Raw genomic sequence first — 25,743 nt, 5'->3', positions numbered from 1 at the left:
AAGGAGAAAATCCGCTTCAATAAGCTGCAAAAAAAAAATTGCGGGGACCTTCAATCCTAATGATCTTATTTTCCGTGCCAGCGACAGAAATATAAACGTCGTTCCTTTTATCAAACCGAGGTGAGAGGCGACATCTGTACCCGATCACATCTTCAAAGTTCTTTGCCCAACGAGCAGAACTTAATGAGTGAGGAATTTTAAAAGCTGACAGTGACACCGGCTGAACCGTGGCAACCACTCGCATGATTAATGGCGTTAACTTCAATCCTTGTTGTCGCGAGTAAGTCGTTTGATCAAAAATCAGACTTGGCGGTTGTGCTCGCAAAAAGGAAATAAACTGCAGTAATTGATCGATTCAGTAAAAGACAAATGCAAATAAACGGGCGCGTTTTCACCGAGGCCTGAATAACGACATGTGGTGTGCGAGTCCGCGTAATCGGTAGCAAATGCTGGCACAAAAGCATCATGAATATATATCCCGACTGAGAAACAATGGCGGCGTTCTATGATTAATAGTGACATTAAAAAAACAAAAGAGCTCACTGGGAAGGTTATCGTAATAACTCGGGCCAGACGGCGTTTCAGGTCGGAGGGGGGGGGATGGCGACGCCTGATTCTAACCGGCCTCCGTGATGGTGTCGGATTGAAGTTGACACCCATCTGTTAGCCATCCAAAATTATTGACGGTGACCACAGGAGGGGTGACATCATTTTTCAGGAAAGAACCCTTAGGCTGCGAAATCAGCTCTAAACACTCCGATCAAACATTTCGCACTCGCTACTCGACAAACACGTCAGTCGGGCTAACAAATACGATGCCAGTGCGTAAACTGTAAGGAGTTTTGACAGGAGTGATCCTTGAAGGCGATGAAGGCAAATGCAAATTCAGTGTTTGACACGTAAGATTGCGAATGAAAATTTACAAATACAGATTAGCGACGTGGGTGTCAATCCCCCCGAGTCGGCGTTTCTGAGAAATTAGCAACAATGTATGACAGTAAATCTGTTTATGGAGATTCAATCAAATCTGCTGTGGTTTATGTCTATGTTGCCACAATTTTCGGATTCACATTGATGTTTTCTCGAGTTTATAGATAGCATTAAACTTAATTTCTTTTACAACCAGTGTTTTAACGTCGCCCGTTACGGAAACCGAATTCTCTCCGCAAATAAACGTGACCATTTATTTTCCCCGAGAAAACTTTAATGTCCCTTTTGTCCTTTTGCCGCCTTTGTTGTCCGACGCGGAACGCTAATCAAAAAATGTCGGGCTGTTTGGATTTCTATGATCCTCCGCAGATTTGCGATTAGCATAAACCGTAAGCCAAGCTAACGCCACACTAGCTAAAGTCACAGTGGGATTCTTATTTATTAAAGCGTGAGGCCTCATCACATGTATGTCCTTTCTCCCTGTGACATCAGCAGATACCCCGGAGTCTTGTTAGGCCCCCGTTGGGGAAGATGAAATTTTCAATTCTTCTAAAATCAACATCTAAAACAAACGCGCAAACACGTCAGCAAATCCATATATCTTGCACACACCTTGATTAATTAGATGCCCGGCCTGGAAGATTCCCAGATTAGGTTTCGACACGGCTAATAATTAAATAAGACCAATCCAGGAAGTGTTTGAAATCCCTTCATTTCCCCAGCAGAAATGTGCGTTTTAATTTACATCATGCCGAGGCGAGCGCCGGTCACCTGCAGAGAGCCAATTCACGGCACATCGCTCGATGCGTGATATCTGGATTGGACAAGTCGCGTCGTTAAAAATAGTCCCCCACCCCGCCACCCTCAGTGCCAATTTATGGAACAGCGGTCAAATATTTATCCAGTTGATGAGCTGGCCTGTGCGTTCCTCTCTGACAATAATTAAAGACAAACCCAAAGCTAAAGGTGACGACCGGCGGTGACATCACACTGTTACTGCGGAGCGATACGCCAAACAACCATCGTAAACAAAAGTAAACAATTGTCATTAGTTTTTTTTAGCTAATCTAATATATCCTACCGATGGCTAATAATGTAGCATGATAATAGCCAGTCAACATTTGTTGACTCTCACGTCGCTTCACTCGGTACGGCACTAATATTTGTTGATAATTGTCTCCATATAAATACATTTCAAATTGAATTCCTTTTAAAAAATAAAATAATAAATAATAATAAATAAATAAATAAATAAGTAAATCTGTAAGTAAATAATAAATAAATAAATAAATAAATAAGTTGATCCTGATAAACAAGGAATTACTGCACCGTCTAGCACAGCACCATCTGCTGGATCCGGTGGGGCACTGTTACCACGCGCCCCCCAATGCAAAACCGACACTGACAGCGAGACTCCCTCGCCGATGAGACGGGGGCATGACTCGAGGCACCTGTTGTGAGAGCCGAGCATTCCCAGGCAGGGATCACAGCCTCAGGTGGCGCTCATGTCCAATGAACGGCGCTCAGCACGCTGCGATAACAATAAGAGCAGCGCGGTTGGGAAAAATCAATAAAATCACTGCTGGAGCTCTCGGCGGAGAAATAACAGGCTGCCAGAGTCTATCAGCATCGGGCTGCTGCTATCTCTCTCAACCCTTTGCTCGTATTCGATACATAATGCACATTAACGTCTGCTTAATTAAGAGGCCCAACAAACACACTTTGAATTGATTGATTTTAGTGGCTGTTATATCATCGGTCTACTAGTTGCAATTACCAAATGACCTTATCCAAACTTGCGAGGGAAAACAATGGCATCATATGTGCTGTGCATCTTGTGGTTAAACGCGCCCTTAGAAATGTCACGAGTAATCCTCGCAGAATTAGCGAGCGGATGGCGGGGGAAGACACGCACGGAAACAAGAAAAGGAGGCTTTGGCAAATCTCTCATCAAAGTTGTCTAATTATGTTAATCAAAGAATTCTCAAAATGTCAGAGTTGCTGGAGAGACCAGGGGAGGGGCGGGGGGAGATTTGGAGAGGGCGCACATTAAATGATGGATTTTACCCTGGCTCTCGACCCCGGCACAATACTGATAATAATTAATTAAAGTGACTTGAATCACACTCCAAAGGCTGATTATCAAAAATGAATTTGTTGCCGGATAAATATTACAAAATATACTCATTCAGTTCCAGATATTAACTGGCAGTGAATGCGTTAAAAATAGATGTGATTTTGTTGTGGATGGCATTAAAAACAATCAAGCTGTTTATTGTGTTTGTGATAATTAGATCTGTAACAGCGGGAGCCTCGGCTGCCTCTGATTCCTTAATTTGATACAACGCTGTGCGCTCTGTGCGTTCAGCCTCATGGGGAGGAAGCGTCGATCTATCTAATCTAATTCCAACACTTAATTCAAAACTCCAGGGGACCCGCTCGCTAAGTGTTGACTATTAAATTAATATTGTTGTTTGTACTCTCGATAAACGCCCGAGCGATTGCGGAAGGGTGAACAATTGAAAAGATGCACAGCAGAGTGCGCTTTGATTAACATATTTACAATATGAAGCTCGGGAGAATTTATTTTTGCAACTAGTGCAACTTTTTTTGATTGGTCTAAGCATAAAAAAAATCTCCTTTAGTTCCAAAATAGTTTCTCGGTCTACAACATGTGACCTCATCAAATCCAGACGTGTGATTAATTCTCGTAACTCGTTGGGAATGGGCTTGGGGAAAAAAAGAAAACATTACAATCCATTTGCATGTCATTAGCAAAATGTAAAGCCACGCACACTTCTCCCGCCCCTCCCATCCTCAGGGTTTCCAGCCTTATAAATATATTTCAATATATAAATATCATGAATACGTTAATTGCTATCACCCTCATTCTCTTGGGAGCGCCCACACCTGGATGCCCAAAACGAAAAGCAACTTTGGCCTCTTGTAAGAACTTCACCCGGCACATAAAAAACACCCCTCTCGCTAACAATCGTCCGTTTCACATCTCGACGGGCCAAAAGCGATGACATCAGCGTGTTGAAGCAAACAGACGGAGACATTTTTGAAGTGCCTTAAAACGAGCTTTCAACGGCACACTTCCAAAAGTCTCCTCGCCGGTTCTCCGTTTTGACACAGTCGGCCAAATTTGCATGACAAAAAAATTGAGAAAAAGTGCGCGGGTGTCAAAAAAGAAAAAAGCTTCAAGCTAATAGAATGTAAATCACTTGCAAAGTTGCTGGTGAGTGACGTGATGACAGCGGGACAAAATGAAGGAACATGTGGAACAAATGGAGAGAGGGAATAAAAGAAAGGGCAAGAAGGGCGGGGGGGAGTGAAGAACTGCTTTTTGACCTGGCTTTGACCTTTTGGGAGAGCTTCGTCGCCAGCTGGCTTGGATTTCCATTCCATTAGAATAGCTGAGTTAGCTTCTCGGATAGAAATTGAGCATAGGGTAGAAAATAATATTCCAAAATATGTCATCCGTTCCAACATCTGCTGGTGAGCAACTTGTTGCAGCGTCACGCTGAGCCGCGGCGTCCCTCCTAGCCAATTAACAGCCAAATCAACCCAAACAGATTTCCGATTGATAAATCTTTAATGATACGAGGGATTTTACACAAGGCGCATGCTTGACGCTGCTAATTTAAAGCAAATAGCGCTGCCTTGATTAAAAATTCCCAAGGCACGTCGCGGGAGAAGATAAATGTTTGAATAATTTATCATATTTAATTGACACCACTTGGATGTTGTAAACAGAAATGTTTTGATGTTCATAATGAAATTTGACACGCGATTTTTTTTTTTGGCTTCCAAGAAAGGAATTCTAGATAGCGGGAAAGAGCTGATTATTTTTTATTTTTTTCGTCCAATCAACATGTCATTCTTATCTACCCAGGGCGATCATTTATGCTAGCATGCTATATTAGCGCCTGGTCTAAATACTTCGCGCCGACATGAAAGCACACGAGGAGACGTCAGCTTAACACAACGGCGGCCCAAAGTTGCCCGGACTGCCGGCAGGAAAGTAATTGCCGCCGTTTGTTTCTGCTAACATCCTTTCCTTTATCTACTGCCATGACAATAAGGCTCAAAATAGTGGAAAAGCAAAAATAATAATAGGCCGGCATTGCAACGTAAGCGTCGCCGTTGCCTGACAGAGCATCGCTTTCACATCAAAAAGACATTCCGGCATCTCTCGCAATCAATAAACATGCGTAGCGAGGTAATCAGGAAGCGCCGCCATATTGGCTTGACAACATATCAAAGCAAATGCTCCCAGGCAACGGCGCTAACGCTAACAAGCATTTTGTTAGCACGTTACCGACATTAGCGGATGAAGGCCCTTGGCAAAGCTCTGCCTACAATTGTTCCTCTTTGGTGGAACAAAAACGCTGCAGTGATCCATTTTGATGATAGATGGCCACGTTGCGTCCGATTGGATTCAAAGAAACAATAAATCATCGGCAAAATCGAACCAATCTATGCCAACTATTATTCCCGATTTATACCTGGAGTACATTAGGGGTGATTTGATACGTATCTCGATGAATTGCACGATTCAAGCGAAACTGATTTTTCGAATCAGTAATCAATCAATAATAATAATGATAATTAATAAATATTATTTGCACAGTTTTCACTCAATGTAGATGTTTCGCCGATCTCGAAAGAAGATAACGAGAATGGATTCACCAGGTACCAGGTGTACGGCGAAGGAGAAGATAGACGAAAGAAAGGAGGCGATGGACGAGAAGAGGAAAATTAAAAAAAAAAGGAAAAAAATCTCATCCACATAATTTCCAGCCTGCAGGCGCAGAAATGCAAATGACAGATCAAAGAGGTTGGGAATGGAAAGGATGGAGATTGGGGACGGGTGTGGGGGGGGGGGGGGGGGGGGGGGGTTATGATCAAACCGGGGTTATATATGTAGGTTGAGGATGTGAGGTGCACATGTTGGAAGCAGGTAATGGAGCTGACCTGGATGTAAACACGGTCAAAATGATCCAACACATCTCTCGCCACTTTCGCCACGCGCAACACAACAAAGTTTGCGTCCACCGTATTTGTAAATGTTTGGGGACTATTTTGAAGCAATTATTTATTCACGCCGGCGGCCAAGTGGCGTCGGCGCGGAGGATTGGCGAGAGGGTTGAGACGCACTTAAAAAGTCAGCACGGAAGGTGAGGCCTCTCATTAATGGCTAATTAATGTCTGTCTGCCCATTATTGTCTAATTAATCATTGACGTGGCTGTCACGCACCAACTTTGCATGGGTTGCCACGGACACTTCATTAGGTACACCTAGATTTATGACCTGGGGTCAAATTAGCCTCAGTTGGATTCAATGCAGTAAAAAAAAAAAAAAAACGTTACTTGACACCACACAATCGCATTCCAAGTATTTTCCGTATTCTGTCACAGATATTTGTATTTTATTTCCCTCCCCGTTTTTTTTTTTGGCAACACGCACCTGCTTTGTAATCGTATTTCTCCGCGGCAGAATTAGCATGTATATTTAATGCGGCGCCTTTTCTTCTTTTTCGCTCCTCTCTGTCTTTGCTACTTTTTAAATGTTGATGAGTGATGAGGGGAGGAAGACGAGGAGGTGGGCTGCCTTCTCCTTGCATGTCTGGCGGATATGCCACGGCGGCGCTAATAAATGACAGCTGATTTATGCGTCTGTATTCTTTTATTTATTACAAAAAAATAGCAAGCGGGCTGATTTCTGATATTAATAATACAAGTGGATCCACTTTGATTAGACTCGTGCGGGGAGCTGTGCATATTCAGCATTACAATTAAAGCCTCTGATGTGAAATAGGAATGACACGCTAATGAAGCGAGCTAGCGAGCCTGAACCGCGACTGTCCAACAGCATTACGGCCCATCTCGGATGAAGAGTAATTATACGAGGAACACTGAAACGTCATTAAAAATCTTCAGTAAGTGATTTAACCCACCGTTCCTCGCTAATGCTACATTCCTCTTTTCTTCGTCGCCAAACCGCCGCCAGGATCAACTCCCGGGGTTTAAATAAAACAAAGCTCTGCTTGAAGAAGTTCTGCCAACACTTGGCTCCTTTAAAACAAACATATTGAGGGTTTGAGACAAAGAGCTAATTTAATTGCAGGACCCGGCGTCTGTGCTGGAAGCAGGTAATTGAAATCATCCCATTAAGGAATTCCATTATGAATTGGTGATGAAGGCTACATTGATTAGTGTGGATTAAAGATGGTGGTTGGACATTTATTTTCCCTCTAGTTCCTGCATCACCTCAGACAAGAAGGTGGAGAGAAAGTATTGTACTTTAGTAATCATTCAGGTAAAGTACTAATTGCCTACTAGTCCCACAGGGATCAATACTCGGCCTTCTACTGTTTGAACATTCTTCTGCTTGGTGATGTCATACTGATGATGATATGTTTATATGTCCTTAGAAATATATAAAATGATATCACTTGTATAAAATGAAATAATTCATTTGACGAAAACGTGCGTCACTGTCGGAGGGGCGGGGGGGGGGGGGTCAACTGACACAAAAAGTCTCCTTCCCCCCAAGTGAATCCGAGCGGCAGTGCCTCGGAGCTATGCAATTATTTTTTGCACTGTTTCCAAAATCAACTTGAGAGCATTGAAAATTATTTAAGACGCGCTTCTCAGGCACCGCAATTATAATAATTATGATCTCAATTAGCGTCGCCATTGCCGCTGGACTATTTAGCGGGCAATTTGGCAGCCAGGGTGGGGGCGAGGAACCCGACACGCATCGTTGGGTCACAATTGGGGAAGTGAGCAAAAAAAAGTCGTCACTCTTTAATCAATAAAGCGCAAAATGAGCGGCGTCTCGCCAAAGGGACGACTCGCGTGTTGACACTTGATTGAAATGGATTCAATGAGGATGCGCTAGCTAATTTCGCAGCGCAAACCAGTTCCAAGAGTGAGTTAAAGAAAAGTATGAAAAGAAATATCGCGCATTCTTTATTCCGCTCGGTGTCTGTCAGTATACTCGACTGCCGCAGTACATTACAAGCTCCTTTCTCCAAGCGTGCCGTTCATGTGGAAAAGGCCTGCCTCGCCAACTAGCCTTTCTTTTATTCATCGCACTGTAAATAACTCCACTTTATGAAAAGCAGCCAGTGTGACTCACAGATACCTCTCTAACCACAAGCCATTATTATTTCATGCTCTCTGAGAGGCGGGCCAGGAGCCGCTGGCGCGCTTTCATGCCTCTGATGTTGTGTCGTACACAGGCGGCGGCCCTTGTTGCGCTCCGTATGCCATCCCTCACTTGAATTCACAAACACTTGCCGCTCGCTGCATAAATAGCACGAGGAGACAGGAGGCGCCGCTAATGCTCCGGAACGCCGTTGGCGAGGAGATAACGGGTAAGGGGGAAAAAAACTAGTGTTGTTTTGCGACGTCTCTCGGGAGATCACATGGGTGGGGAGTGGCGGGGTTACGATGTTCCGGAGCACCCTTTGGAACGCCCGCTAATGGGCGACCCCATTGGTCATGGTGGGTTCCCGCTTGAATGGCAATGAGGGCTCCGTGACCGACAAGGTGCGGCGGGCGCGCGCCTGTTAGCCTGTTAGCGCCTTTGACCTCTCAACGGCCATCAATCCCAGCAGCCAATTTGATTTTAGCTGACAAGTCGAGGGAAGGAAATTACCAGATGTTTTTTTTTTTCTTCTTTGGAATCATTCCCAAATGGGATGTAAAGACATTTTAACTTATTAAAATATAGTTTTTTTTTAAAGAGATGGTTAGCTATTAACCACTATTTATTTGTCATTCTTAATTAAAAATGACCAAAACTTTTTTTCTGTTAATATCACTTGATTTTCAGGACTTAAGTTTTTTCTTTTTCTTTCTTTAATTACGACTTGGATTGCGAAAAAAAAAAAGTAAATTATTTTGGGATTAAATTATGAATTTTTGAACATATTCTCATTGAAATATTCTCAAAAGATAAATAAATCCTCATAATATTGTAATTTGTCCATTGTTTTGCTCACTTTCTTTCCTCCCTTTAGAATAAAAGCCAATAAATGAAGCCATTATAATGCTGGAGGTAGTCAAGGTTGCTTTTTAAATTCCAACTTTTGGTCCTTTATTTTATTCAGCAGTGAAATGCCATGAAATACAGAAAATAATGACGTTACAATTGTCCACCATGACCTTCTAACGTCAGAGAACCTTTTTATATGGACACAGTACACAGTCATGAAAAGTATCAAAAAAGTAGCTGAGTCTCGTCAAGAAAGAAAAAAAAAATTTTTTTTTTCTTCTCACCAATGACAAACATGTTCGCTACAGTCCCAATTGACCTTATAAGTAGGCGGATCATATTCCCAATTATTAGGATAGCAGTAGAAAGGATACATGACTCAACTGCCGGACATAATGCTTCATAAAGTATGCACAGAGGTACAAGCAATAAATACACACGTTAGGTTTAAAGCCTTACAGCTACGCAAAGCAGATGCAGAAAAAAACAAAACAAAAAAAAAAAACGTAGGTTTGCTACTCGTAGCCAGCCGTGAGAGTGAATCGGTACAAATTCCGGTAAAAGAAACACGGATTGAATTCTTTAGAAAAAAGTCAATGTATGGGTCCACCGATTAATTGTTTTTTTCTTCTTCTTTACATAAGTATGCACAGTTATCAAAATACAGACAAAATCAAACCCCAGAAAATCCAGACAATCCTAAAATCTAGTGGAGGAGCAACTTCTGGAGGTCTTTCTGGTATTATGTGCAAGCAACTATTTTAGACTTTTTTTTTTTTCCTTTGAATTTATACAAAACCCATGCAAATCTACAGGTAATATGCATTCTGTGGCTGAGCCTTCCCCAAAGTGTGAGGTAATGCATTTGTTTATATGTATCGCTAGGCCAACCCCGCCGCCATATTCGCACGCTAGTCTCATTCTTAGCTCTTGTTCTGTCCGACAAATGATTCTTTTTTTTTTTTTATTTGACATGCATGTTTAAAACACAATATTCCCTTACAGGTAATCTATACATCAGCATTCTACAAATGTTTGAGGACAACCTATTACAATGCAAATCTTGAGGGGGGGGGGGGGGGGTTGTCGACGTTGTTGTGATGAGCAGAGGTAGAAGTTTTTTTTTTTTTTTTCCAAAGCCTTTTTTGTGTTGTTTTGGGGGAAGGAGTGTGGGAGAACCCTTTTTGAAAGTCGTTTTTTTTATTTGGTGTGGTTAGATTAAGTTAGCAGGCCTCTCGCAAAGTGGAACTGGTGCTGAAAGCTAAATGCTCGCTAGCTTGGTTTGCAGCTTGGATCCGCTTTGGTCGTGGCAGGCCGGCACGGTACCGATGTGCCGGATCTTTGACTTTTTTTTTTTTCCCCACCCTATTGAAATGCTAGCAGATTGCAAACTACAGTTTGATGGCATCTCATGAGAATTCGATTAGAAAAATGGCACGATATTTTTTCACTGGTTGAAAAACCACACTGTAAAAAAATAAAATAAATAAATAAAAAGTTGAGTGAACTAAAAATAGCTTTTACAATGTTGCCATAACTCAAATTATTATTATTATTATTTTTTTTACAGTGCAGTTTTACACCTTTTATGTTTGTTTTTTAACAGCGGAGGCAGAATTTTGTGTAACTTTGGTTTTCTGACAACAGCAATGAGCGTTTTTATTAAAGCAATAACACTTTCAACGGGACAAATTGTAAGCAAATCCATCCTACAGAAAAGATCGATAGCAAACATAGCTTCCCTTTCCGACATGGCTATTATTAGCATTATTATTAATTATTAGTTTGCACGTCATGTGCTAACCGAGCCACATCCACTTGAATACTATTTGGCTTTGCTAGATATTTTTTTTGTCATGTTTGGTTCGTCTGTGGTTTCCGGTCGTGACGTTAACAGTGCCATTTAGAACGATATATATATATTCACCAGCTTGAATAAAAAATAAAAAGGAAATTGGGACGGGAAACACAATGGGCTCATGATTCTGCACAAATGTTTTGGTTATGATCCACTTTGACATTTAGCTCCTCTCTGGCCTGCAGCTTTTTGTTATTTTTTTATTAAATTGGTTTGAAACAGACGTGCTAGAATATCTCCATGGAGAGGCCTTGAAAGGAAACAATCCCAGAGGTTAGTCGAAGGTAGTTTTTGCAGAAGGAAAAAAAGCTTCTTCTTGGTCCGAGCAGCTTGAGTTTGGCGTCTTGTGTCAATAAGCTAGCTAGCGTGGGCTTTGGTTTCTAGCTGTTGCCTGTGACTGCTTGCAGGTCGACAAAGCTTTCAGAAAGTCAAAGGAAAGACGGTGAGTGGAATTTTTTTTTTTTCTTCAAATTTCATCCCTTTTTTTTTTTCTGAATGTAACAACTCTCGGTTTTGGCAGTTGTTGCCATCGAGCGAATGGCATTTACAGTTGACGTGTGGAAATGGATGGGGAAAAAATAGTCGCGACGTACAAGCGGTGGGTGACACAACAGACTCGAGTTGAACCAGCAATCGTCTCTAGACATCAACAACTACTGCGGCTCGGCTTATTCACAAACAAAATGGTCCTTTTTTTTTTATTCTTTTTGGCAGAATATGACGGAATTTGCTCATTTGTGTCCTCCCTCCTTATATCCATCCATCTATCCATCCATGAGTCCTTGTAGTCTAGTGGCCACGCCATCTTGGATTTTTTTTTTTGTCCTTTTCCCGGCATCTCATGCCTGACATGTTAGCGATTCCAAAGGGCTGCAGGAAGGAGTTCCTTTGGAGCGTTCGGATGCATGCTCAATAAATAGTCCCAGTGGCGAGAATGAGAGAGAGAGAGAAAGAGCGAGGGAGGGCAAAAGAGAGGAAACAGGGAGTGGTTCTTTTCCAAGTCTGGCCTTGGAGGGGGGGAAAAAGCAAACTAAATGGTAGAAAATAAAAATCACTCCAGGTCTTCCGATAAGTTCCCTTCCTCCAGCTCCCGGTCGTCATCCAGCTCCGGACTGTGATTGGCCGTCGTCACCAGTGACATGGGACAGTCTTCGTCGTCCATGCTGGGAGGCTCCTCCTTGACGTGCACGGGCGGCCTGTGACACAACCAGATTTTATTTTTTCCGGTAAACACGGGCGGCCTGCATTATCCAGCATGCGAGCGTGTTGTTTTTTCGCCAGACGCTAATTTGACACGATGCCCAAGACGGGCTGCGATGCCTCAGACATGTTTGGCATTTAAGAGTTTACTGATGACACCAGGTTGAAATACATGAAAAGGGGAGGGTGGAGTGGAAAGGAGAGGGGTTGGGGAAAAAAAAAAAAAAAACAGGCCACATGATAAATAATGGAGAATTTCTCATCCCTAAGCCCCCCGGAGCAAAGGCAGAGGAGAGGCTTTTTTATCTAGTTAATAGAAAGCGCAGCCGCTCGTTAATATGCAGGGGCTGCGCGTGTCGCTCCTCAAGAGGGGGAAAAAAAAAACGCAGCGAGGTTCTGCCATTAATCAACTTCAGCCCTGGCAGTTGGCTCGGACGCCATGATACATGTTTTTAACTCCAAATGGACGAACATCTCGGCTCGATAAGCGGTGGAAGGGGCGGAGGGGCGACAAACAGCCTCGGCGTTGGTCGTCGAACAAGAATAATAATGCTGTCACGCACAAACAAGGTAGAACATGATCTGAGGCCTGAGTCGGTCGGGGAAGAGGGGTTGGTGCCACCATGATAAATCTGACAAAAGCTAATTATTTCTGACACATCGGATGCATCAGAAAATCCCCTCAGACTCCAAGAGAGGAGGTGGAGGTGGGAAAGAGGGGAGGGAGGAGGAGTTGGGCTTATCAAGCAGGAGTACATTAGGACTTGTCTCATGGCTTCTCTCCTGGGCGGCCCTTGTCACATCCAAGGAGGGGGTGTTGCCATTTGAAATTTGAAAAGAATCCTAAAAGGTACAGATGATTGTGGGAATTAATAGTGCGGCGCCAAAGATGGCTGATGTTGCTGTGATGTCATCGAAGGCTGATGTTGCTGTGATGTCATCGAAGGCATGCCAGTTAGAGAAAAAAAAAACATGGCAATAAAAGTGCTAATATTCAGCTAATCCAGAAATTGGTACTGCAACTGCTTTTAAAATTAGCTGTTTTTTTGCTGTTAGCATTTTTGTTTTTCTTTAAACATGACCGTTGGCGGCATTTACAGAAAAGGAACCTTGGAGTTACGAGAGCTCAAATTGCCCGACGTTAAGCGGCGCCGTTTCTTTACGCAAATCCCTCAGGGTGGACGTTGACAGCTAGCATGTCCCGGGGCCATTTTGGTTAGCGGGAGAGCCCATAGCGTGAACCTTTAGGCGCTAAAGGGGAAGCCGAGGTTTGTCTAATTGTCCGAGCAGGGTGTCCTCTCCCGAGAAAGGCCTTTAAGAGGCCATGTACGATTTAGTTTAGCGCTGGGGGCCACTCCATTATTTAAAAGAGATCCTGGAAGAGACGGCGGCGAAAAACACATTTCTTCCATTTTGAGGTTCCGGTGGCAGTACACACGGCGGTCGGGAAAAAAAAAAATAACATCAATTCCATTCTGTTATTAAAAGTTAAATGACTTGAGGGAGCGGGGCAAGGCGGCAGATTTGGCCCACTTAACACGCCATTTCAGAGCGAGGCTAGTAAACATATTCACGTGTGGACGTCTGGTGGGACGAAACAAGCGCAAAGTGCATCTTTTGTCCATTACATGCGACGAGAATGTCATGTGACTCGGCCAGTGAATCGGAAAAAATCTAGGTTTTGTTTCTCGCTAGCAGCGCCATTAAAGAGGAGAGTGGTTTGTTGTCAAATATATATATTTTTTACCTGTTGTTGAATATTAATGGGCAGCTACAAAATACCACTGGGTCTAAAATAACCCACAGTGTCAAAAAAAGACTGGCCCAACTTTTGTTTTATTTTTTTAACCCAGAAATTAGGTCATATGAATAACCCACAAAAAAAAAATGTGGCCACAAAAAGTGAATAGCCTACAATTTTTTTTGTGGGCTCTTCACTTTTGGCCACAAACTTTTTTTTGTGGGTTATTTATTTGACCCAATTTCTGGGTTGAGTGAATGACAAAAAAGATATATATTTTTAAACCCAATTTGGGTTCTTTTTTCTACCCGACTATTTAAGAGTGCCTTTAAGTCTGGGGCTCACATATGAGAAATAATGGGAATGATGTATGTAACCTTGCCCCAGGGTCATGACATCATAAAAATAAGCAGTGGTAGCCTACTGTGGGTTAAATATCAAGCAATTAAACTAACAAAGGGCAGAAGGATACAAAGTGGGCGATTGAACACGTCTTAGGCAGCCTCTCAAACTCGTAAAAATGTGCCAAGTGTGTGTCATGCAAATTTGACAATAATTGGACCGTTAAAAGCATGAGCGGCCCTTGATGGCTGTCGGTCTACACAGCGGCTGGTACTTTTTGGATTTGAAATTTGAAAGAACCTACATGTGTCCCGGCGGGGAGTAACCGGGGCTGCCGTGTCCGTTGGTGTCCAGGTGATCCAGCGAGCCGTTCAGGTCGTCGTGGGCCAACTGCAAGAGGGTGGGGGGGCTACAGCTCAGCGTGCCGGGCGGGCTGATGCCCAGCAGGCCCGGCGGGCTGCCGCCAAGAAGGCCCGGTGGACTCCCGCCCATCAGTCCGGACGGGTCGCCGCCCAGGAGGCCGTGGCAGCCGCCCACCATGGAGCCGCTGTTCATTAGCCCCGGGGTCCCCAATAAAGGCAGGGTGGTCTCTGCCAGGGCGGCCTATGTCCAGAATGAAAAAACATTTTGTACCGTTTTGCACAAAAACATTTTTGGTCGCTTTGATTAGGTCAGAGGTTAAAAAGGGTCACGATGAATAAATGATGCAGATGCCTTTGAAAACTTCAAGTTCAAATAATAAAAAACTCTCGGACACTTTCACCTGCCCGGCATTAAAGTTAGATGTGGCGATTTAATTTTTAATATTTTTTTTTTGCCATGAGAAACACAATGGAGTCAAATCATTTTTGACAGACTGGATAAATATTCATGCGCACACTCGGATCCTTAGAACTCTGCGTGCAAGGGGGAAAGGAAGTGGACCGAGCGGAGTCCTGGTTCGGTTTTTACCTGTAGGCTGGCGTTTAGTGCCGATCCGTATCCAAGACTTGAGGGCAGGTTCTTGACAAGTGACGGGCTTCTAGAAAGATGGCGGACAAATTGCAGTCAGATGAAAGTCGGCAGAGAGACAAAAGTATTGGGACATTCCTGAATTGCTCCTACCCTGTAATCTTCTGCGAGCGGCGTTTTTGGTACTCCACCTCGTCCACCGTCCACACGGCGCCTTTTACGTTTTCAACGCGCACAAAGCACTTGTGCAAGCTCAGGTTGTGGCGCACGGCGTTCTGCGGGGTCACACAGCGCTTGTTTAAGATTTTTTTTTACATTTTTACTATTCCAGCCTTTACTGTAAACGCCACCGCTGATTCTATTCATCACAAAGCACGCCGCGTCAAAATAATTACAAGCGTAATTAAAACATGCTCAAACAATAAGCAAGGCTTTTAATATGCCTGCCTGTAATATTTAGCGTCTCCCTTGCCTTGGTGCTCTTTCACCATGGGAAGAAAAAAAAAGAAAAACTCATAAGCAGATCTCGCATCTGACCTGAAAATCCCTGGATTTGATTGATCTTAATGCCCATGGCTCTGAATATGATCATTTTAATATTAATGAGCAAATGAGCAGTTTTATTATGCATGCTATATAGTTAGAACTAATAAGCTTCTGGATGAGAGGAGAAGAAGAGCGGGATGTGTGTGTGTGTGTGTGTGTGTGAGAGAAAAGCAGATATTAAACTAACTTTCATTCCTTTCTTTTTTTTCCTCCCCTAAACAATTTCTCTCCGTCACGCAGGCAACAAAAAGGCGAAAGCGCGCGTGTAAACGGACGACCTCGGTTCCAAGGCGGGAAACGCTCGCCCCCCCCCCTCCCTGTCGCTCGTTTGAATCCCAAATCCAAATTAATTCACTCTTGGCACCTCGGCCTGCATGCTGATACGGGATGGACTTCTTTTTTTTTTCGCTCAATAAAGTTGCAGCGAGTCATTTACAAACTAAATAAAGAGTTCCTCCTCCATGACAGGCCGGACGAGGTTTGACCTCCACTCTGCTCCCCCCCCCCCCCTCACTCTCCCGCTTAACGGCCATCTTTCTTCTTAATTAATCAATGATATGCAGAGGCGAGGCGGCTCGAGAAGGAGGTGGGAGGGGGTGGAGTGGGTGTCTGGCTCAACAAAAGGTGCTGATGATGGAGTGGCTGCCGTATAATTAGCGCGTCGGAGCCCTCTCCACGCCGAGCCATTAATTGCGCTCGATGGAGAGGAGGGGGAAAATAAATAACTAAAAGATCTGAGAGATGTTGTCGTCGGGATGGAAGAGGAGGAAGTGTGTCGTTTTTTTTTTCCGTACCTTCCAAGTGGCGGCGTTGCGTCTGAAGTAGGCGAACGTGCGCGTGAACCAGCTGTAGATTTCATTAAGCGTTAACTGCATGTCGGACGAATCCATGATAGCCTGGAATGAGATGACATCAAATAATGCTTTTGCTAACGACATCCCGAGCGAGAGTGAGGGGGGGCGGCGTGATTCATGCCGCAATTAATTTAAATCTAATCAAGTTAATTTATTTCCCCACTCACCTGTCTTATAAGGGTTGCATAAGTAAACGGCGGCCTGACGTCGGCGTTCTTATAAAACTCGTAGTTTGGGGCAATCTCTGGAAAAATAAATACTGTGTCACCACCTGAAATAATTGGTAAATTTTTATTCCTCCAGGTATTACATCAGCATTCATCAAATTAAAAGGGTGGGAGGGGGGTGAAAAGGGGAGAGGGGGGGGGGGCACATCAAATCAGCATTTTCCATGTCTAACAAAATGCATTTTTAATTAATGTCTCTCGCGAGAGATCTTAAACACTAATAAATCCATAAAATGAGATCGGCGCCGTTCGCTAGCCGCGCGTTGCATAATTGATGCCACTTAAACACAGCCCGTAAATACAAACATCAAAGACGGAATATTTCCAATGCAAAAAAAAAAGAAATCACAAATGCAATAAATATTCTATTTACTTGCCAGTTATTTGAACTTAATTAACACTAGTGTAATATTTATGCACAGTCTATTTCCATATCAAGTGATTCGACGCCGCTGTGTAGTTGGACCTACCCGACGAAAGCGGCATGGAGTATTTTTCCGAGTGGCGTCGGCGCATGGCTCCCATGCTGGGCACGTTGGCCCCGCCTAGAACCGAAGGGACCTGGGGCATGGCCGCCATTGGGGTGATGGGGGCCGTGGGCGTGGTGGGCGTTTGCGATAAGTTAGGCGGCGACGCCGACGGCAGGTTCTTGGACATGGTGACGCTGGAGACCAAGTTGAGCTGGAAGGAAAACACCGATTCTGGATGTTAATCGTTCGTTAGAAAATGTCACTCATTCAGTGCCATTGACGGTTATAGACGTCAAAAATATTAACTGGGTTGGCAGTTGAAATATACAGAAATTATAAACGATTTTTTGCCAACTAAATTCGAACATGTCGAGTCATTCCGTGTCTTTCGGAGATCCCCCCCCCCTCCCCGCGCTTGACGCAGCTGTGTTTCCTCTAACGAGACTCGGGGAGACTCGCCGGGCCATCTCGGCTAATTACGAGCGCCAAATTGTATCACGCGATTTCTAATTAGAGCACGCTGTTCGAGATTAGCCAACGATCAGCCTCCGTGTTATCGGGCGCCATCTCGTTTTATCTCTCTGTTGATCGCTTCTTTACGACAGATGGAAAAATCCGCCTGCACGTTTCATGCTTATTCCAAACCACGCCAGGAAAGATCGAGGATGGGGGGGGGAGTAAAACGGGAGACGCCATCCCGTCCCCAAAAGTATCTTCATATGTCAGTCATTGGCGAGTACGAGGCCACTCGCCCCGTCTTCGCTAATTGTCCATCTTTTGGCTCCAAATCTCATGCGAGAACCTTCAGCCAAGTGGAAAAACGCCGGCGTGACCTTTCGGTGCTAATTTCAGCCGGCGAATGGTAATGACATCGTTACATATTCAAAGCAAATTGCCTTAATTGTGAGGTGACAAGTGGGGACGTATCGGGAGTTTGGCGTTGACTTTAAAAAATGGCAGGCGGGGAGGGGAGGGGCCGATGGAGCGAGAGGGTATCGCTCGGGCCCATTTGTGTTGATAAATAGGATAAAATGTCAAGTTGGAAATATTCCGGATAGCTGTCAGGACTTGCAGATAATTAAGTAGCCACTTGGCTCTAATGAGCATAGAAGAAGAAAAAAAGTTGAGGAGGTTAAAGATTTTTATTGATTCAAAACTAAGTCCACTAAATGAGTTGAATTTTTTTTTATTATTTCAAGAATTTATTTTTACCGAGGGAAGCCTAAAACGAGGACGCTCCGAAATGTCGGAACGGACTCCCCCCATCATTCCGACCCCACCTCCTTTTCTTCAACACCATCAAATGCAATTAGCTGCTCTTTCATGTTTCTTTTATGTAACGAAATACTTCATTAACATCATTCATTCATATTCAACGGCGATTAGAAGCAGTCAGTTTTGGGAGAAAAGAGCGACTCATAAAAAGGGGGCGTTTGATTCTTGACGGAATTATCCCAACCATTATGCTATGGTGCGATTATCTCCATTATTTGAATGTGGAGGCCTGACGATATTTGTCAAATAAATATATAATTCTAGAAACTGATCAGAATTCAGCGTCAAGCCTCAGCTATCATTTTCCCGCTGTTTGTTGGTAAAATAACAGAGCCAAGGCGGGCTCAATCATCCAGCCAACAGGTTGTTTTGGCCCATTATAGCTATCACGGAGAAATAACCCCGGCCGAGGTTCGGCCATCTAATACACTTCCAAACTTATTGTCCAGAAGCCGGTGATACAAATCCCATTACATCTTCATCTACGCTAAAAAAAATAACCTCATCGTGTTTACCGAGCAATATGCACTCACTGGTTTGGGAGATGACTTGGGTTCGGAGGGCCGCATGTGCAAGTGGGTCATCATGGCCTGAAGACGCTCGCGTTCTTTCGAAAGCTGTTAAAAGACACAAGATGAAAGATGGAATTAAATACAAAAGTGAAGAAACGTACGGGGATGGTGTCGAGAGGTCAGGCGAGAAAATAAAAAATAGCGTTTGCTTTTCTTTGTCAATAGATTTAGGCCACGAGTAATGAGGCCGGCTTAAAATTCCGCGAGAGGTGAAGGCGTGAGATGGACCCGCCTCTCCGGGTCCAGTTAGCGGCCCCCGAGCCTCGGTGAACTATCATCAATCTGAACGGAGCCCGGGAATGACAGGGACCGGACCTCGAGGAAAGCTTCATAAAAATACAGGTCCTCATTAGCAGTGACGGATGTTGAGGAACCGCGAACGAAGCTTCCATTTTGTAAACACAGTCAATTATTCCGTATTTGAACGTACCGGCTTGTTTTGGGGGGGGAAAAAAAGCCAAAGACGAGCAGATGTCAGCGGCGCCGAGCAATAATGTCGCTCAATCAGCGCTCTCATTATCTCGCCAGCATGACTTCTTAATAAGGTCACGCTCCACCTACTGAAAATAGTTCCCTCCTTTTGAGCGTTCTTCAGGTGCAAAGTGCAGTTAATTAACACGGCAGACTGGGAGAGACGCGCTCGCTATTAATTGGAAAGAAAAAAGCAAAGCGGAAGGGGGAAAATAAAGCGCACGCTTAATTCAATTAAAAGAGCCATAATGGTTTTCGCTGCCAGGCCCGAGGATCTCATTGTTTGGTGGCTTTGTTTAACTCGGCAGGTCCCGCTTTTGCGGCGGACCTCGCCGTGGCCTCCTTTGACAAATGGTGACGGCGTAATTAGTGACGACTTTCTGGAGAGAACTTACTTGGATTTCCAGCTGCTGTACCACCTGCATCTGGACCCGACACTGGGCTGTGCTCCGATCGTCCAGGGCGTGCTCGTTGTTTAGGTGCCTGGCGGTAAACATAAAAAGAATCCAAATTAATATAATAAAATACTAATGTATTAGAAATATTTTTTTTGAATTGTAATAAAAAATTCTAGCATTTTTTTTAAAAGTGATGACAATTTGTCATTTTAGGATTGACACATAAAGTCTTGGCGGGCCACATAAAATGATTTGGGCCATATCCGGCCCCCGGCCCTCAGGTTTGACACCTAGAGGAACCCGTCATGGCGGTATTGTTCGGCGCCGAAACGAGGTCGTTAGAAGCGACGTGAAGGCGTGCGGCGCCATGTTTAACATGACAATAGGCCGGTTGAGATGGCGAACTTGAGCCGGAGAAAAAAGGCGCCGACTCAGCGCGTGGCATTTTGTCTCCTGGCAAAACAATAGCGTCCATTTAACGGCGGCAACATTTTGATGCACAAAAGCATCTCCACCGACTGGCATTAAAGCCATCTGCTGTGTTCGCCTCATTAAGAAGAAAGAGATTGCCGGGCGGCCAGAATGAGAGTTTTTGTCTCCGCGGGATTTGGTCCACAAAAGCGGGATTGAGACTGAAAAACAGATTGGAATGTGATTTTTTTTCTTTTAATTCTCACAATAAAACTTCTAACATGGATTATTTGTTCTTTTGCCAGACCTTTCATGTTTCATGGATAAGGTACAGGCTACAAAACAAACTGATGAGTTTTGAAATCAGAGACTAGTTGAAAATTGCAAGCAATATCTGTATTTTTTTTTTTAAAAGTGAAGACAATTTGTAATTTTAGTAATGACACAAATTTGTCTTTCCGGGCCACATAAAATGATGTGGCAGGCCGTATCTGGCCCCCCGGGCCTGACGTTTGACACCCATGTTGCAAACCGAGTGAGCCATTTTATTTGGTCACGTGCCGTCATGATGGATTCACTTTCCGTATTATTTCGAGTCCAAACTCAGTTTGTCATGAACTTGCTTGCGCGAAGCGATCCATCCTGTTCGCAAATGTTTCATTAGCAAGCAAGAATCAAGGAAGCATTTGGGAGAAGAGCGAGCGAGCGAGCGAGGGAGGGGTGGGGAAAAAAGCGGCGTGTTTCTGCAGCCCGCCGCCTAATTGCTGTTTCGGGATGTGCATGCAGAAGACGAGGCTTTCCATTCATCATTTAATCACGTCCCTCGCAGGATGAGGAAACTAATGTTGCAAATACCCTTTTCATTTCACTGCCCATAATGCTATCTTATGCACTTGATGTATAGCGCGTGTCATGAATTACAGCTGCTTCAAAAGCACAGCGCACAATTCTCGCTGTCCCCAAAGATACCTCATTACAAAAAAAAAATGTCGCCGGCAGGGGGGGTGGGGGTTGATCTCCATTAAATTTTGTTTTTTTCAGCTGCCACGTACATTTCGCCAGTGATTCAAAACGCACCTTCTGCTACTGGCCAGTTAGTGAGGCGATTACAGGGAAGATTACTACATTTATGAAATATTCAAATGGCAGCATGTCCTACTGTGCATTAATAATTCCACAAGACGGAGAGAATAATGATGGGGAGGGGTGGGGGGTACAGGCAGGGCAGACAGAAACAATCATTAAAGAATGCACCTTATTTACTGAGCCGGGGCCACAGTAAGCACCGCGCAAAAAAATCCTTATAGAACTGACACCCATTTTAAATGCATTAAAAATAATACGAGATTTATTTATTTTATAATTTATAATCATTTTTAGAATATAAAAATAAAAAAAATAATTTTTCTATTATATATATATATTATATACACCTCGAAGCCCCCCCTCCCCGCAGAATGAATATGTATGTGGGCCATCAGCGTCCACTCAGGGCCCGGTAATAAATCTACACGATGAAACCGTTGGGCTAATTGTGGTTGTGTATTATCATGGGCCACGAATTTCGCACTTAGACGACACACTTTGCTGTACACCGAATATGTACACATTCGGCCCACAGACGCTGTCCGTGGTGCTGATGCATAAGCAATGCCCTCCGTTTTAAAGGTCTTGTCACAGTGAGGCAGACATGTGGAAGGGTAGAGGGGAAGCTCAACTATCAAGGGGCTGCGGGGGCGTATGTATATGTGTGTGTGTGTTATATCGAGACACTTGGCCGCAGTCTTGTGGGTTTAATTAGCGGCGGGTTAGAGACACCAGGTTAGCGGGGCCGAGCGTGCCGTTTCAACGTCGGCGCCAGTAATAAGGCGGCCGAGCCAGAACGGCGGCGGCGAAACTAGCACGCGGCTAACAAACCGAGGAACCCTTTCATCGGCAACTTGCAGCTCCCTTTTTTTGCAGGTGAGAGCATTTTCAAAGAAGACAGAGTCGCTTTTAAACGCCAATAGCGACAAGTCCCCCCCCCCCCCGCCCCGCCGCAACACAACAAAAGATGACTAAACGCGTCGCAGGCGCCAACAGCTAGCGATTACCCTCGTGGAGCTCCTCCCCCCTCCTCACACCCGTAACCCACACCCATCTCGCGACATGGAAACTGTCACGCAAATCTGACACCCGCTTTATGTAACCCTGTTTAAACGTCGCCGGCGTGTCGTCGACTGGCATCTCCGGCAACATGAAAGGCCTCGGCGTGACACCGACAATCACCGCTCGGAGGCACGCCGCCGTTCCAGCAGCCATCTTTGTTCCGCTGACGAGCCCGCCTCCTTTGTTGGCGTCTGGTTTTTTTTTTTCATGTGGCGGCTGGGTTAGGGTAGAAGAGCCAGCCTCTGACTCGCTGCGGAGACGTTGTTCTGTTTTGTCGGAGGCGATGTTGTGGAAAGCATCGGTATCGGGAAAAAAAAAAAAAAACTGTCAGCCAACCTTTCAACTTCCCGCCTCGCTTTCCCTCTCGCATCACTTTGCGAGCTTATTCCAGTGTCTGACCTGTCGATTTTTTTTTTTTTGGCAGTGTCTCCTAAATAACCCACTAAGCTACCTCCACTATATCCTCAGAGCATACAGAGCATCTTTAAGTAAGCGGAGTGAGGTGATGCAAAGATATCGTGGGGGATAATCCGACACAAGCTTGCCTCCTCATGCGTGCTCGGTCCCCAAGATGGAAGGCAAACTCGTCTACCTGCACCGGACCACAAAAACAGGCTCAAGCGATACATGATGCCTATGGATGTGAGCAAAATGGATATTTCCCGTAAGATGACGGATTTTGGATTTTTTTTCACTAATGCTAGGGTTTATTTTTATTTTTTTTTATTAGTTTGTTTTTAGAGAAAGTTTGTTTTCAAAAAATACTTCTGTTTTAATTCCGGTATTAGTTTTATTTTATTATTTTGTTGGGACAAAATGACGGGAAAAACAAGTTAATCACAATTGAGCGAATTTAAAAAAAAAAAAAAAGTCAAAATGAAATTTAAAAAAATAACTACCACATGGAAAAAACTAAATTAACATTTTTTGTATCAGCGGACTTTCAATTACTTTCTTTTATTGTTTTGTTAATTTTCTTTTTTTTTTCCCAACTTGAGCTTTTGTTAACTTTATTCGCATGGGGAATAAGCAAACACTCGGGTTGCTGCTGTCATTTACTTTTCACCTCTGATTCATTCCCATGCTTTGGTGTCAATTAAGGTCCACAATATGAGTTGATAGTGCGTGAAAATGCGGCTTAATATACTGTCTGGCTGTTTCGGCCAATAACCACCGAGCTTATTACGCTTAATTCATAAACCCGATGAGTTTTTGGCTCGCAACCGGGAAAAAAACAAATGGCAACTCCGGACTCCATCCGCGTTTATGGAAAACACACACCAGATCGTTATTTCACAGTTAATTACAAATCTAATTAGAATATTCAAATGAAAGGCTTTTCTTCTCCGAGCGGGTGAGTGGCGGCGTGATAACCTGTAATCGTTGGCGCCGCAAACACCTTCCCTCTTTTGATGTCCCCTCGCTGACATCCCGGCAACAAAGCCGGCCAATTACAAATGAGCTAATTAACTAAATTGTTGATGGAGCATGAAGAGTTCATTGGCTCGGCTGCCGCGCACCGTGACAACAACTGAATGGCGGCCCTTTGTTGTGGAGGCGAGTGTGCGGCCGTGCGAGTTGCCATTAGCCTTTTGACGACTTCCTCCACAAGCCTATCAGGCGCTTCCACGCCGCCGAGGAGATTTGTTATGGATCACGACCGGCTGAGTCCGGGGGGGCCGCTCGAGCCGAACCCTGTCGACGTGGCAAGGTCAAAGTAGCGACGGTGGATTTCCAGTCGTATTGGTCATTTTACTGCAGATTTGGATTTTTCGTGGATTATAATTTTGATTATAATTCACTGCCAACCCAGTTAATATCTTTGACGTCTATAATCGTCAATGGTACTGAATGACTTATACAGAGGATAAAATTAATTTGCGGACACATATCGCGGTCCTAATCTTACTTCAAAAATTGTCCGAAGTCCTCGCAGATGCTTTCGCAGCCGGGCCACTTGCACACGCCGTGACCATACAAGGGATGGGAGCCGCCATTTTCTTCATGCTGTGAACTGCGGAGAAGAAAAAGTCCATGGAAATTACACGAGAAAATTATTTGTTTTATCCAGATTTTTATTCTAAATTTATTCTATCGACGGTGACAGTTTCACCTTTGCGCTCACGTCGGCTTTTTTTCCAGCGGGGCTTACCCCGCATCGATCGGCGGCGTGTTGGTAAGCAGCGCTCCTGACAATACTCCTCGTTCGATCATTACCACCCGGCCCTCGGGACACGGGCAGATAAAGTCTTTTTTTTTTTTCCCGCATATCCTTTTTCCCGCCTTCTGGTGTCACGATAGCATCTACTGTAAACCAATTACACAGCACTTCCACCTCGGAGCGGCGCGTAGCATAAGGCCTTATTATAATATCGCCCAAGTAAAGCCTTTGAATAATGCATAGCTGCCGATATGTGAAGAGTCCGTGTTTTGGTGCAGAGGGTGCATTCATAAAACACGCCATCACAAGGATAAACATCCTGGAAACGCCACTCAAGGCATCATGTATTCTGTTTACATGACAAGCAAGCAAGGAAGGTAATTTTCCAAAGCGGCACAAAGCACTAAATACTTAATGTTATCTCGTCTTGGCGTGCCTTTGCCTGCCGTGTCTTTTGATATCGGCACGGCGGCGGCGGCGGCTAAGCGCGTTCCTCGGGGAGAACAAAGCTTTTGTTTTGTGATCAACTATGAAACAAATAAACATCTTGTTTTCCGTGTAGTTAACAAGCTGTTATTTCTTTCATCCTTTTTATCACTGGTGTTTACCTTTCCCGTTCCCGCTCCCGTCTGTGGTTGAGTACGGGAGACTGCCCGTTAGCGATGGAATGGTGCGAGATAGGCGGTGACGATTTGGGGCCGTTGGAGGTAGTTGATGACGAGTTGCTGCTGCTGTTGTTGTTGTTGTGGTGGTGGTGGTTGTTGTTGTTGGTGGAGAGGTCCAAGCCGCCCGTTCCGCCCGTGTTGTTCATGCCATGTTTGATACCGTTGTCCTCCAAGGCGTGACCTCCTCCGCCGCCGCCTCCGCCGCCGCCACCGCTTCCGGTCACGTCCTTCCACAACTGCTGGAGCTCCGCCGGGCTCAGGCCTGCTGGAGTGGATGACGTAAACATTTTTATTTAGGATGTTGAGATTGTACGCCAAGAAGAAGACGGTAAATACGGAAATGAGGTATGGAAGGTTTGGACGCGATCATGTGGCAAGTTAGCGGCTAGCAGAGGAGCATAGCAATGAGGCCAATGTAAACACGTATGACGAGATAACGGGGGAAAGCCACGGGTGCATAGCGATGAGGAAAATAAAGCCAGACAGAGGCAATATTTACACGCTGTGGGTTT

The 25,743-nt window shown here is 44.4% G+C and overlaps 1 protein-coding gene across 12 annotated transcripts in view; it reads right to left on the bottom strand.

Moving 5' to 3' along the window:
- Positions 1–9,708: 9,708 nt before the first annotated feature.
- foxp2 (forkhead box P2) overlaps positions 9,709–25,743 on the bottom strand; it is a 64,666-nt gene continuing 48,631 nt past the window's right edge. For 4 of the 12 annotated variants that reach the window (XM_037243302.1, XM_037243314.1, XM_037243303.1 and 1 more), the window contains 11 exons: positions 25,175–25,496; positions 24,315–24,419; positions 19,844–19,931; positions 18,921–19,022; positions 17,131–17,341; positions 16,601–16,704; positions 16,374–16,475; positions 15,187–15,308; positions 15,034–15,103; positions 14,387–14,685; positions 9,709–11,995 (listed from right to left, as the gene is read on the bottom strand). In XM_037243302.1, coding sequence (XP_037099197.1) covers positions 11,851–11,995; positions 14,387–14,685; positions 15,034–15,103; positions 15,187–15,308; positions 16,374–16,475; positions 16,601–16,704; positions 17,131–17,341; positions 18,921–19,022; positions 19,844–19,931; positions 24,315–24,419; positions 25,175–25,496 — 1,670 coding nt within the window. In that variant the 3' untranslated portion in view covers positions 9,709–11,850. Of the gene's footprint in view, positions 11,996–14,386; positions 14,686–15,033; positions 15,104–15,186; positions 15,309–16,373; positions 16,476–16,600; positions 16,705–17,130; positions 17,342–18,920; positions 19,023–19,843; positions 19,932–24,314; positions 24,422–25,174; positions 25,497–25,743 lie in introns of all 12 variants that reach the window. The other 8 variants (XM_037243313.1, XM_037243304.1, XM_037243306.1 and 5 more) reach the window with 7 other exon arrangements.

The sequence above is a fragment of the Syngnathus acus genome, chromosome 23 (assembly GCF_901709675.1).
Source record: "Syngnathus acus chromosome 23, fSynAcu1.2, whole genome shotgun sequence".
NCBI classification, from domain to species: domain Eukaryota; kingdom Metazoa; phylum Chordata; class Actinopteri; order Syngnathiformes; family Syngnathidae; genus Syngnathus; species Syngnathus acus.
The sequence above is the reverse complement of the archived record's forward strand: the minus strand, read 5'-3'. Positions and strand labels throughout refer to the sequence as shown.